At 41.9% G+C, this 13542-nt stretch overlaps 1 protein-coding gene and 1 long non-coding RNA gene across 5 annotated transcripts in view; one reads left to right on the top strand and one right to left on the bottom strand.

The window, feature by feature from the left end:
• LOC146175291 (uncharacterized) overlaps positions 1–13542 on the bottom strand; it is a 37802-nt gene that overhangs the window by 12416 nt on the left and 11844 nt on the right. Inside the window, exons 3-4 of one of the 4 annotated variants that reach the window (XR_014702198.1) lie at positions 5524–5556; positions 3794–3856 (exon numbers count right to left, since the gene is read on the bottom strand). The exons of 1 other annotated variant lie outside the window; for it this stretch is intronic. This is a non-coding gene — a long non-coding RNA (uncharacterized LOC146175291). Of the gene's footprint in view, positions 1–3793; positions 3857–5523; positions 5557–6912; positions 6971–13542 lie in introns of those variants that run through there. 2 more of the 4 variants (XR_014702196.1, XR_014702197.1) reach the window with 2 other exon arrangements.
• On the top strand, positions 3228–11806 carry LOC146175292 (uncharacterized). Its single transcript, XM_084584723.1, has 3 exons — positions 3228–3538; positions 5537–6188; positions 10322–11806. Exons 1-2 carry the CDS (start codon positions 3323–3325, stop codon positions 5951–5953), a joined length of 633 nt encoding a protein of 210 aa, XP_084440849.1. The 5' UTR covers positions 3228–3322; the 3' UTR covers positions 5954–6188; positions 10322–11806.

Genomic DNA, 13542 nt, shown 5'->3' with positions numbered 1-13542 from the left:
GCAGGGACTTTAGCATCAACACTGAAGAGCGCATGCACAGCAATGATGCCATAAGTGTAATGCTGTGGGTTGAAAGTATGAAGACGCAGAGTGAAAATCCTGTGCTCTTATATAAACAGCAAGGGAACCCGGATGACCACGAAGCACTAAAGAGGAGTGAATACTTGACGAATGACGATTTCATGCTAGTAATAATGACGAAGCCGCAAGAAGAACTTATGAAGAAACTGGGAAGTGATCGTATCTGCATAGATGGGACGCATGGAACAACAGGCAAGTGCGCAGAACTTCTCAATACGGGTTAATGAAAGCAGGCTTAAAATTTGTACATCACTGCAACCACAAACTTCCAATCACATACATTAGAAGTTTGTGGATTTACTTGTTAATCTCAAACTATTACGAATTCAATGATGAAACTATTTGAGATAAGCCAATATGAAAGATTGTGCAACAAAATTGCTGTCTAAAAGTTGGTCAGGCTGTTCTATGTTAGCAGCTGACTTCTTTCAAGGAAAGAGTGAGAGCAGTGATGCTAACAGGCATGCCATATAGCTTTCACTGAAAGCAGTCTTAAAAAGGTGCAAGCATATAAGTATAGGGGGAAGTGCACGAAGAGGATACTATTACTAATTCTAAATGTACAGGTGTCCCTAAAGTAACCAGGAGCATGTAAGTGGTAAGGTTCCCCAGCATGCTGTGGAAGCACGTGCAAACACAGTCTGGCGCACATATTCTAGTTTTGATGCCTTATCGTTGCCACAGGAGAAGTAGCCCTGCTTGTTTTCAGTGTTCATTCACTTTTAAAAATTGCTTCATGTAAAGATGATTTGTAACTGACACACACCATGCCAAAACATTATGCCTTGTGAACCTGTCGTTTCTAGTTCTAGACACAGACATGCACATTAAAATGCACACATCGGTTCCATGACCAGAACTTCACCACAAAACAATAAAATCGCTGATACACAGCTTTACTTGTTACTACAATGCCAAGGCAATTCTGCTTCAATGACAGAAGACAATAAACAAATCATGAGCGACTATATTAGATTCATTCTTAAACCCCTCATGATCTAAAGCTAACTTACATGCAACAGCCATCATGAATTTCTTGAAAATGAAACCAAAGCTCCATTAAGAGATATGCAGTTATTAATTATACGGCAGAGTTAGAGAAATACATTAGGTTATCCGTATTCACTAACGTCTAAAATGTTACTTGAAACAAGAAATCGTGCAAGGAAAAATCCAGTGCTTATAGTCCTTTAGGGAGAATGGAAATTTTGTGAATTGTTTTCCTTATCTTGGGGTCAAATGTAATGAAACTATAAGGTCTTGTGTGTCAATTTGCAATGTTTTGTGCTGGTTTGAAACATGGAAGTATTTTTTTCAGTATGTCAATTATTTCTCAAGATATTACACATTTACTCTTATTTCTCTGCAAATGAATCTCAAAAAAAAATATATATATATTCAGAAAACAATTATTAATATATGTCTATGTTGATAGCATAATATAAAGGTGCGGCCACAAAAAAACTGAGCATGCTATTCTGTTCAAATTGGATTTACTTTTTCCATATTGGAAAAAATGAAACTTTACTTGTCTTTAACGAAAGGAGCTAGAATCTACACCCAGCCTGCATGTACTACAGCTATCGGTTTCAATTGGGCAGCATGTAAAAAATGTTAAAAACCAATGGCGCACTCCCTTTACTTCTGTCCGCACACGTACGAAGAATGAAACCTCTGAAGTACTTTTCAAAGAAAAGCATCATCAGTTATATGATAGCACGACAACGTTCAGCTAAAGAGAAATGATTAATGAGTAGTCAATTTAGGTGCTGATATAAGTCTGGATTAGGAAATGCAACCCTGATAATGCACGCTTTATTCATTTATCGGGAAGCTCCATAAATGTGCTGCACCTTATCCAAACACACAATAGTAAAAAAAACTGCTTGGAAAAAATGAGCAAAATGAACACTAAAGAGGCATAAAATCATATTACAGCTAATATCTGATCCCAAATATAGAAAGCTTTACAAATGGCTAATGTAAATGCAGACAGATGACAACGTCTGTAAGGTTTTTTTTGGTCCCAAATTTACTTTCCTCCTTAAAGGCTGCCTTCAGTGACGAAATGCCATGATGTTTCTATAAGTACCATTTCAACTTCAATGTATCTTTTCCAAGGTTGGAAAATGAGCCAACAGCAGCTTCACAGTTAGCAACATTGTTTGAAAAAGTCAAGTTTAGATGTTCTTCAAGAAGCCTGCAGAACACAGCATAAGTGAAAATGCTGCCACTGTAAGCTATTGCAGTAGCTTTTCCTCAGGTCACTGGTGTAATGGGGGCAAAGCAGCCGGACGCAAGCAACAAAACAAACTCTGCACGCCATTGCCATTTAGGAAATGGATTTGCTATTAAATCTCTTCCATGCAAAGTACAACGCAAATACAGATTGAGTTCTGCGAGCAGTAAAAAAGGGCTGTTCATATTTTAATTGAAGAAAGGCTAATGAACAGTTAAATTTTCAAAACCAAGGCAGTTCAGATAATATGTTTTTCCAGATAATAAATGTCTACCCTGAAAATGTATCAGCTAAGTTTCACACTCAAGTGGGATGTGCAGTTGTCAGACAACATCAAATGCTCAAATGAAAGACAAGTCCACTTGTCGAAACGTTGGCTCATCTGCGACCTGAGGCGTACCCTATTTACCCTTGTTCAGTTCTTTTTTATACCGTGCAAACCATGTTCTTCCTTTCGTTCTACTTGAAATGCTTATAGACAATTAGCAAAGACATGGAACCAGAAATCATTTTAGTGGGTAGTCACCAGGGCCATACCTGTGGCAGAAATGCATAACGGAAAGGTGGCTACCCCGGAAAAAAAACAAGAGAGCACTCAGTGTGGAAGGAAGAGCAATGGAGTACACATCTGGAGGGTGGTTATCATGAGAACAGTACTGAACCTAGCAACTGTGGAAGAAGTTTACAACAAAGATGAGAAAATGTGGAGGACACGCATGATGTCTAAACATATATATACAGGCTACGTGCTATTGCTACAAGTGCAGATTCATTTTTGCCTGTCTGACTGCAAGACAAAAAAAATGTCTGCAAAATGTCTAGCTATCACATCACTGCTAATATTAAAACATTTGTGCTGCACATTCATAACTGCAGTCTCATTTTTTTCATTGAACTTTTGCAGGTTTTGACTTCCAACTGGTGACACTGCTCTGTGTTGACGAATTCGGAGCAGGCTGCCCAGTGGCATTTTGCATTACAAACAGAGTGGATAGAACTGCCATGGAGGCGTTCTTTGCCGCAGTGCGTGCAAAAACAGGCAAAATCACGGCCAAGGCCTTTATGAGCGACGATGCGCCTGCATTTTATAATGCCTGGAAGTTGGTAATGGGAGATGTAGACAGGCAACTGTTGTGCGCCTGGCACGTAGACAGAAACTGGCGCGAAAACATCAGAAAACATATTCCGGATCAGCAGCTTCAGGCATTTGTCTACAAGGTAGGTAAAATGACATTTCATCTTCGAAAAGTGCCATTTTCCTCTTTTTTGTGGGACACCACATGGCATAGGAGGTTTAACATCCAGAGTCAACGTATGGCCTCCTCAAAAGGATGCAGTAGTGGAGGGCTCCCCATTAATTTTGACTACGTGGGAACCTCTAACATTCACTAACATCGCACATTTCACTTCTATCAAAAAAGCGGCCACAACAGCCACAGCAGGGAATGAAATAGTTCCTGAACCTAAACTCACTGATTCTGTCACAACTTGATTCAAAATGAAACACAGTTTAGAAAGTGGTGCCCAAAATTTATTCTGGAACAAAGTAACGAAACATAAAATGAAGCAGGATTAATGAGCAGCACGATACATCAAATTTGAACTCGGTAAAAATGAAATCATCTATCTATGGCCATTCAATGTAGTGTGTTCAACATGTATTAATAGGCTTAATATTGAATAAGGCAACAAGAAACACATGCGATTACTGAAATAATGTTATCAATAGCCATGGTCACAAGGTATTCGAAGAGGTGAATGTTGCCAGAAGAACCAAGAGAGGCTATGATGCACTGTCGCATCACGCACATTTCTCAAGTGTTGCCCAAGCAATGGCACAGAACATGACCCTGTACAATGAGAGATCAAAAGCAGCTAAGCAGCGACTATGACTGCACCAGACAAACCACCCAGGAGTTGCTGCTGCATTTCACTTTAGTCAGCAGAAGCTACCTTGAAGGGTCCGCACTCACGTCACAATGGCAATAATATTAATGCCATAGCATTAAATGCCTCATAGACAAGAAGCAAACCCCAGAGGTGTCTGTTCTCGCTTGTTATAAAATTCACCAACGGCTTGTGCAGCATCGCGAGACCATGCGACATGGTCAAATTGGCAGGTCACATTTGGCAAGTGTGCTGGTCATCATCGCCAAGCACAGCAGTAAGCTTAATATTGGCAGCTGCAATTGATTGCGTGCAGATGTATCTTGACCAGGGGTTCTCAAACGGGGTTCCACGGAACACAGGGGTTCCGCAGGCTGTCTTCTTGTCTTCCGCGAGAATCCTCAGAGCTCAGGGCAAGCACTGCTCTCAAAAGAAAAATTTAATGGTGAAGGCTTGGTGAAATTTTGGATGGGGACTGCTCCGCTGTTTCCATGCCTCTTTGAAAGGGCAGTGGACATTTTGCTTCCCTTTGCAACTACATATGCATGTGAATAGGCATTTTCAGCCCTCGCCTATCTGAAGAAGAAGCACAGGAGCCGTCTTGACCCGGCAGCTGATATGAGACTGGCTCTGAGGGGGAGGGGGAGGGGGGTCCCTGGAACTATTTGAAGGCTTTTGGGGTTCCTCCAAGCAAAAAAGTTTGAGAACCCCTGATCTAGACAGCATCACATGTGTCTACCATAGTAAAAAATCCCCCTAAGCAGGTACGACAACAATGAAAATATTGTTTTTCTTAAGGGGTACGACAACAATGAAAATATTGTTTTTCTTGCATAAAACCGGCACATCCTTGTAATATAACTGTGGTCGCATGAAGTATTGAATAATGCATTCCACATGCTCTTCTACGCAGCAAGACATCTCTGACATAACTATAATTTAGGTCAAGACAAGGTTAATGACGGTCGCTAATGCTTTTTTTTTTTTTCTCTAGCTTGCAGAACGTACAGTTTTAAAACTTTATAGATTTACCAGTTGTAAATCTACCAGCCTGTATCCATTTAAATATTTTTTCCAATGTCATTTTCTTGACAGATAATGCTTCTACCCTGCTGACTTATTAACCTCTGAATAAAAAATCCCACCTTTCTTTTCATGTGAAAAAAAAGCACAATCTGAAAACACTAAATAATGCCCATAAAAAGAAATGAAAAAGTGCAACTGCACATGGATAAATAAATTCCTATCGAATTAGTACAGCAGCCAATTTCCTCACAATTGAATATGAATGTTGCAAAAGAAAACAAGAAACTCACAACTTATCTGCAGGCGCTCAGGACAATGATGGACTGTGGAGAAGAAGACGAGTTCAAAAGATTGATGGAAGCATTTGCAGAATTTTGTGACGATAATGGGACAAGCATAAATGGATTGATTGCATTTAAAACTTATTTCATAAGTCACTACTTTCATCGATCAGAAGCATGGGCTGCATGCTACCGCAAGGAAGCCAATATAAACACAAACATGAGACTTGAAGCTCTCCATCGAGTTATAAAATACTGCTACCTTGGTGGAAAACAAAACAGAAGAGTGGATAAGCTGATTTCTGTGCTGCTAAGACTTATTCGAGATAAAGTATATGAAAGATTAATTAAACTGAGCAAAAATGCAGAAAGCCCATTCGCCCGCGACACCAGAATTAGGCATAATGTCGGAGCAAAAATACAACAAAAAGACATGTAAAGGACCACAAAAATGGACTGTACGTTCCCAGTCCTGTCCACAAGTGAGCTATACAGTCCTACAGATAGACAGCGCAGCCTGTAAAGGAAGTTGCAGCTTTTCCTGTCCAGGATGCACCTCAGTGTGCATACACAGCATCAGATGCACGTGCAAAGACAGCGCAAGGAGAAACATCTGCAAACACGCCGTATTCAAGGAGAGTGAAAGAAGTGGCTTGACAGCTCACCCAGAAGAGGTATGCTTTTACTTTAGCAGCCAACTTTTTTTGTGCAAGAAAAAGCTAACAAAATATTATTTGAGACTATGTTTTGAAAAATGCCAAGGGTGCACTCATGTGTGCTAGATGCATATTCATTTGCTTTGCTGTTTCTAAAATTCAGGGCTAATTCGAGGCTCATTTATTGCTTCCTGGTATGAGTCTAACAGGGCATTCATTGCCTATGTTTCGTTTTGCATGTATTTCGAAATGCTTTCACTGCCCTCCATTACCTATAACTGGGGACAGCCCTCTAGTTCATATTTATGCTTTTTTCTTTCTCCCTGCTTTGCGCCTCCTTACGTTAGATAAGGAGAATTGTGGAGGTTTGAACACTTGGCTGGAGAAATTCTTTTTTATAATTAATGAGAAAGGTGCAGGCATGCTCAGCTGACACACTGTGATGACAGGCTGTGTCCACGCCACTCATGAAATGAGAAATCATTTCACATTAGAGCAATATCACCATTGCACCAATTACTACAAGCTGACGATTTGGCAGCAGTAAAACAGCCACCTAGCTGAGGAAAGAGTAAATTTAAACAACTATTAAGGGTGCAACTTGCATCCCTAAGTGAATAAGTGCATCTTCTAGGATGTTTTGGTTATACAATTTGAGGTAAATAAAATTTAAAGGAATATTAGGAACTACTGTTGGTAAAATTTTTAAAGTCTACAACTTGGCGCCAAAGGACACACTTACCGCCTCATGACATCATGAACAAACAGAACTTTCAGATCACCTGCTGGTGTAGCACAGCCTGGAGGGTATACACAATTAACTCTTTATGCTATCAGAGTTAGCTTTGTCAGAAGAGACAGTGGTGGCAATATCCAATTTTTCACATTTAGGTATTTTACCCTTTCTAGCTTGAAAAACATATATTTTCAGTACCGCACAACAAGGTATTAGTAAATTTCAGGTCTCGTTCTTCTGGTACAGTGAGGTGGAGTGACGACGAGTAAGAAATACAGATAGCGACACTTGGAGATAGCAAAAAGATTCCCAGAAGTTCGTACAGAAAACTTTACAATATATAAAGCAAGGTTGGATAACATATGGATCTGGCTAGCTCGGCCGAGCTAAGCCACAGAATAGAAAGCTCGACTGGGCTCTTGAGCTAAGTTTTAATGCCTTGGGGCCACACTCGAATTGTAGCCAATTGCAGCAAGCATCACCAAGATTGGTTACTTGCTGCTTGCCTTTCAAGTTTACTAGAACTAACAACTCTCTCCCGAGAGACATGTGCAAGCAAAAAGAGCAACAAAAGAGTCAAAACATACAAATGGCAGGGACCCCAAGGACTATATTGGCACCCTGGTCTCTACCCCACAAACTTAAACCCTCCATTCCCTCTGTTAGAGAGAGGGAACAACAAACAACCAAATACCAGATCCTTTCAACATTTCTTTACAACACGCACCTGGTCACTTCAATGCAAAGGTTGACAATGCTAATTTGACATTGTCATGCATCCTTCCTGTACTGCTTGGCACTATGCACTGCTATAAGTGAAGTGACCCTTGGTGACCATCCAGCATGTTATTGTGCAGGTGCATCTCTCTGTTGTCATACACGGCTTCGTCATTGCAACCTCACTCTATTACACCTAATGGCCTCTGTGGATGCTGTTCACCTAGCATCGCGCGAGCCCCTTTTGGATGCTTAACAGTGTCTGCCACATTGCCGCATACCTACACTGACCCTTGCAGTATCATACAGGCCAACTTCAGTTTGTTTTTCGTCCTTGTTTAAATGACTTATTACTGCTCACCATGAATCTTCAACATTTCCTTACGCACAGAAATCAATAGAAAGTTGCATTTAGTGTTCTGCAAAAAATGTGGCCCTTTTCAGTGTCAATTGGCAATCAATGGTGCGTAACATATGCCTACAGCTTTGCACTGAAGAAAGGATAGAGCGAGTACCAGCATTTAGGGAATTAATATTTTTCACAGAAATGTGTGAGCCTCAACAAGCTTTACAGTTATTAAATACATCTAGAGTAGAATGTCGGCAATATGAATCTCAACACGCACAAGTAAAAAATCTTATCAGAAGAAAATTTTCATCATCAAAACAAACAAAAAACAGATGCTTGGTTTTGGGGTTTAACGTCCCAAAGCGACTCGGGCTATGAGAGACGCCATAGTGAAGGAATCCAGAAATTTCGACCACCTGGGGTACTTTTATGTGTACTGATATCGCACAGCACGTGGTAGCTTTTCGCCTCCATTGAAAAGCAGCCGTTGAGGCCGTGGTTAGATCCCGCATCCTTAGGCACAGTAGTTAAGCGACCTAGCCACTGCGCCACCACAGTGGCAATCTTTCAGAAATGATGAATACTAGCAATGGCCGAGGGCTAAAAGCAAATGCGGTGGTTTGTGGGGTTTAACGTCCCAAAACGACTCAGGCTATGAGAGATGCCGTAGTGGAGGATTCCGGAAATTTTGACCACTTGGGGTACTTTAACATGCACTGACACCGCACAGCACACGGGCACCTTGCTTTTCGCCTCCATCGAAAAGCGGCCGCCGAGGCCGGGATTCAATCCCGCGTCCTTGAGAATAGTAAGCGAGCGCCGTAACCACTGCGCCACCACGGCGGGGTTTAAAAGCAAATGCAAATCAGAATACAGATGCATGGGAAAGACATTCACAGAGATCTGTTTACAGCCGTACGGCCACATCTGGTCCACTCGCAGCATGTACAGCATGATAGATGATCGCAAACACAGTGATAAGCGGGCAGTGTGATGCCGCAAACTTCTCCCTGTACATGCAATTAGCAATCTAGGAGTAAACAAGGTGCGGGCCGTGCACACATGCTGCTTGCACCTCCAAAAGTGCTCCTTGCATTCACAGCGCAACAGGTAACTTGGACTAAGGCGATGATACACCGGCCACATGCTGCCATAAACTGCTCGCAGTGCGTACAGTGAGCCAACAATTGCGAAGTAAATGATATGCAGGCAGTGTGTAGTGCTTAATGCTGTGGTTGCAGTTTGTTCTCGTGTTTGCACCATCCGTAGTGACGCAGGAGGCATGTTCAGGACATCCGAAATTCTGCACAAAGTACACAATGCACATTGGGCGGGGAAATTAACAAATTCGTATCATCCCAGACTTCGTATCAACCGGATTCATATCGCTGAGGTTCTCCTGTATTTGCGGTAGCTTAACTAAAAACAATACCCAAGCACGATATCTGCATAATAAATTTCTACAGACTCTTGTCACTCAAACAGGTGTGGCTAGCCTTGCGAGTAAAATATTCAGCATTGGACATGGACAGTGTCTATGCCTTTACTAGTGCGCTCATTACCTGTCCTTTGGTGTCAGTTTTGTGTTAAATATAATGTGCTAGTAAAGTGCCATGCACAAGGTGCAAGATCTCAAGGCAACTATTGAATGGGCGTGAGGCCTCAATTGGTACTTGCGGCAATACTCTAAATCCTCAGACCTGGTCTCCGAGTATTTCAGTCAAATTTTGAGTGGAGTCTAGAATTCAAAAATGTCTTTTAAAAGGTGCTCCTGGCAACCGCTTGCAACTGATTAAGGCGGCAGATATTTGCGTACTCCCTTCCCGATGATGTCACAAGGGCTTACTAGATGTGCCCGTTCACTGGACACTCCCAAATTATGTGGACGGGACACCATGGTGGGGCACCAGCGCGGCTTATCTTCTTCATTTTTCATTCCATGCCAGCGTGCGCCGAGTTAAGAGAGAGAGAGGAGGGGCAGCATTTTCGATCGCCGATATCTTCCATGCTTAATTTAATTTTTGCATTGCGGCGAGGAATGATGGGGTATCTATTATTATGTGTATTTTCAAGTTTTAGCAAATAGCTTTTCACGAGCCTTTTAACGCCATGCTTGCTATGAAGATATCTAATATAATCACACAATGAGCAATATCATGTACTGCCGCAAAGATCATCAGAAGGCTCCTTGCAGCTGTGTTGCTTATAGTGATGGTACACTAAATCCTATAAATATTGATTAGAATGTTCCTTTATTATAGCATCACTAATCTTTGCCTTGCTCTATGAAGCTTGCAAGCCCAATTAACTGATTACGTCTACAATTACTTTATCCATCTTTCTCCATAGGCATACAGTGAAGAAGTTGAAACACTGAAGGAATCGGCTGCTTCACTGCAAGATGTAAGAAAAGTAGCACCTGCAGGTGCACAACGGTGCATCCTGCTAATGGATGCTATAAGGAGTTATTTAACTGACAAGCCCGACGATCCAGGGTTCTCATCCTGGTTTGAGCCCATACTGGAAGAAGCCCTCCAAAGATTGGCTCCTTCGACAAGCAAGGAACCTCAACAATCTCAATCAGGAACCAAGAAAATTTTGCCACAAAGAAGATTTTATTCCACAAAGAAGAAGTCCAAAGGTAAAGTCAATGTTCAGATAGGAAAGCCCACTCTATTAGAAGAAAGAAAGATGATCAGCGTCTTGAAAGGCGAACAAGCTTTGGAAGAAGAATCCGAAGATGTCGCCGGCTATGACCATGAGTATGCCAGACTAATGAAGTAAGGACTGGGTGCGAACATGAGTGTAGTGGGGCTGGCTCTGCAAAAGGCTATATTGAAAAACAAGACATTGTTTGCCTGACTAGAGGTGTACCTGTCCCATTGACAACAGAGTATTTGTTGAAAGCGCCGGATCAACTGCAGTACCTTAAGTTCATCGTGCGCATAGCGCCATCTCTCATGTACCTATCTAACTTAGTGATCGGCATCGTGCCTATGTGACAACTGTATGAATAAATAAAAAAGGTTAGCTACGAGAGTAACTGGCAAAAAGTAGCTCTTAACTCTTTCGTACAGCCTTAATGGTAAACATTTATCCTTCGTAGAAACCTATAAATACTTAGACATGGCCATCAGTTCCAATTTAACAGGAATGTTCCTGATTCAAAAGTGAGGCATGTGTATGCTAGGTTTTAAGAAAATCCCTGCGATAGTCCACACCTGAAATTAAGCTAACATCCTATAAGACGTTCACTAGGCAAGTCCTGGAATATGCAGCAGTCGTTGGGGATCCATACACCCAAGCCAACATAAACTTGAGAACATTTAAAGGGCCACTGTCCAGGGAAGGACCTTTTAAGCGAAGGAGCCCAGTGCTTCGATCATGTACCGGAGATAGCCTGTGCAAAATGCTACTGTGACAAGCACGCCGCAAAGCAATGAAAATACAAATCAAAGCTTTCATGCTCTCCTTCGGGAAGCCAGCTTCCCCGTTCACTGCGCGTCGAGGTCAGTCTCGCTGTCTGAGGGTGAAGGATGGGTGTCTTACGCACTGTATTAATGTTTCTTGAAATGGCACTCCACATGGTGACACTGGCTAGTGATTGCATGCCTTTCCGTTCCTGTGTTATTTCATTGCAATGTCATTGTGTAAGGTATGCAGCACACACTGTTTTATTGCTCACTGATTTTCTGCCTTCGTATAAGCTGTTTACTGGCGTTACTGCTTTTCCTTCTATATTATTGCCTTGTTAGTTTTTTTTCCTTTAAGGTGCATTTTATGTAATACCCACTCCAGCATCAATGAAATAAAAAAGTAAACACCAAGGAGTGTTGCCTTTTACTGGATGATGCTGATGTCTAAAAAGAAGGCCAGAAGGTGCACAGTCTGTATAAAAAAATATCTTCTATAGTTCTGTGCAAAGGGATGCATGTGATTTCTGGCGCCTTTCGTGGCAGTCTGTGGCAGTCTGCATTCATGTTTCGATGGAGAGGTTTCAACTGCAGATTGCTTTACAGGTGAGGGGCAGGGGTTGTTAGGTTGAAGGTCTGCATATTGGTGGGTTGTGACTCGGAATTCTGAGTAAGTGAAGCCTGGTGGGTGTTTGTCCAAACCTGCGCTGTTGATTGCACAGGTCGGCCTCACTCATTTCCTCAATGTTATGTAAACAAAACTGTATCAGTTTGGTAGCGTTTGCTATGTTAGAACTGCCTGCACAGTTATTCAGTGCATTACACTGAGTTTTATTGAGATTGTGTGTGCACAGTATCGTTTCCTTTGAGAATTGGAGAATTGAAGACACATCTGATGTGTTACTTGGCTGATTAGAGTTTATACGTGCAGATGTATAAAGTCTTGCTGTATGTGCAGGCTGTTGGTAGGGGTGTGTTGTCAAGGTTCATTTGTATGGCAGGAGCGTGAACAGGCGGCTTCAATGCGACCAATTTAAATTTTTAGGGTGCACAGCCGAAGACAATAGATTGTGTGTAGCCTTATACAGTGCTGGTTGAAGTTAGTAGGAGTGTTTTACATGTCCTGGAACTCATAAGTCTGGTATTTTCAGTATATATGTGATGGAGTACCTTGTGGAAAAGTGCAGTTGGGCAGTTGGATAAGGGTGCATCAAAGCCGCCATGCACCAAAAAGAAATATTTGAACATATTTCCAGGTACACGTGCCACTTTGTTGCGGCTAAGGTGGATAAAATGTGGTCTCCGCTGACATTATCGAATGTCTTGGAGCTGTATTACACGGTTAGTATGCATGACAATGATGAGTCATTCCCGCACATGAAAAAACACCTGGATGAACGTAAAGGAGATAGCACGAACGCTGGACTTCAACTGAGGTATACTCTACAAAAAAGTATTTATGGACTAAGTGAAGTAGTCAGCGACCAGATAATATACGGAAACACGCATAGCGGGTATGAGTACCATGCCACTCACTTTTGCCACATCAGCTGCCTACCTAGCTGAATCAACACGTTTGCCTTGATTTTTTTTTTTTTTTGCGTATCCTCACAGAAACACTGATGATGCAGTTCTTTCATTAAATATACTAAAAGCTTCAAAAGTTTGTCCTTTTTTGAGTCTTAAGCTTGCACATTCCGTGTGTCCTATATAGAAATGCCTTGCATGCTGGCTTGTGTGAGCAATGACGAATGCGGTTATCTGGGTGACCTCTGCCAGTGAAAAAAATGAGCTGTCGGAAGATGCTCGAGCAAGTGTTTGTTAATGCTGTGTCCCGTCTGTCCGATGTATGCCACAAGCGAGGGGAATTCTGTACACGACTCCAACCTCACAATTAACGAGAGGCTTGGTGTGCTTAATTTTGGACAAAGGCCTCTTCTTGGCATCATTTACCATGCAGTACATGCATCTTAGCTTTTCCTTGGCTGAAAATACAACACTCGTTCCGCACTTGTCGCCAACATTCTTGAGGTGACATGACATGTGATGCCAATAGGACACAACATGCTGTGAACATGCTGCGCCACCTACCAGGCTTCACCTTTCACTTTCCACCCCAGAGGCCACAATTTCTGCTGGGAACCCAGCCTTCTCCAA

This window comes from Amblyomma maculatum, chromosome 11 (assembly GCF_055883805.1).
Source record: "Amblyomma maculatum isolate TAMU_Amacu chromosome 11, ASM5588380v1, whole genome shotgun sequence".
In the NCBI taxonomy this organism is placed as follows: domain Eukaryota; kingdom Metazoa; phylum Arthropoda; class Arachnida; order Ixodida; family Ixodidae; genus Amblyomma; species Amblyomma maculatum.
Note: the sequence above shows the minus strand (reverse complement) of the source record. Positions and strands in the feature narration are given on the sequence as shown.

Excerpts from the sequence above, each read along its gene's own strand:
- LOC146175292 (XM_084584723.1), top strand. The coding sequence starts at position 3,323 with ATGGAGGCGTTCTTTGCCGCAGTGCGTGCAAAAACAGGCAAAATCACG. Across the intron at positions 3,539-5,536 it reads TTCAGGCATTTGTCTACAAG|GCGCTCAGGACAATGATGGA; the intron begins GTAGGTAAAATG and ends ACTTATCTGCAG.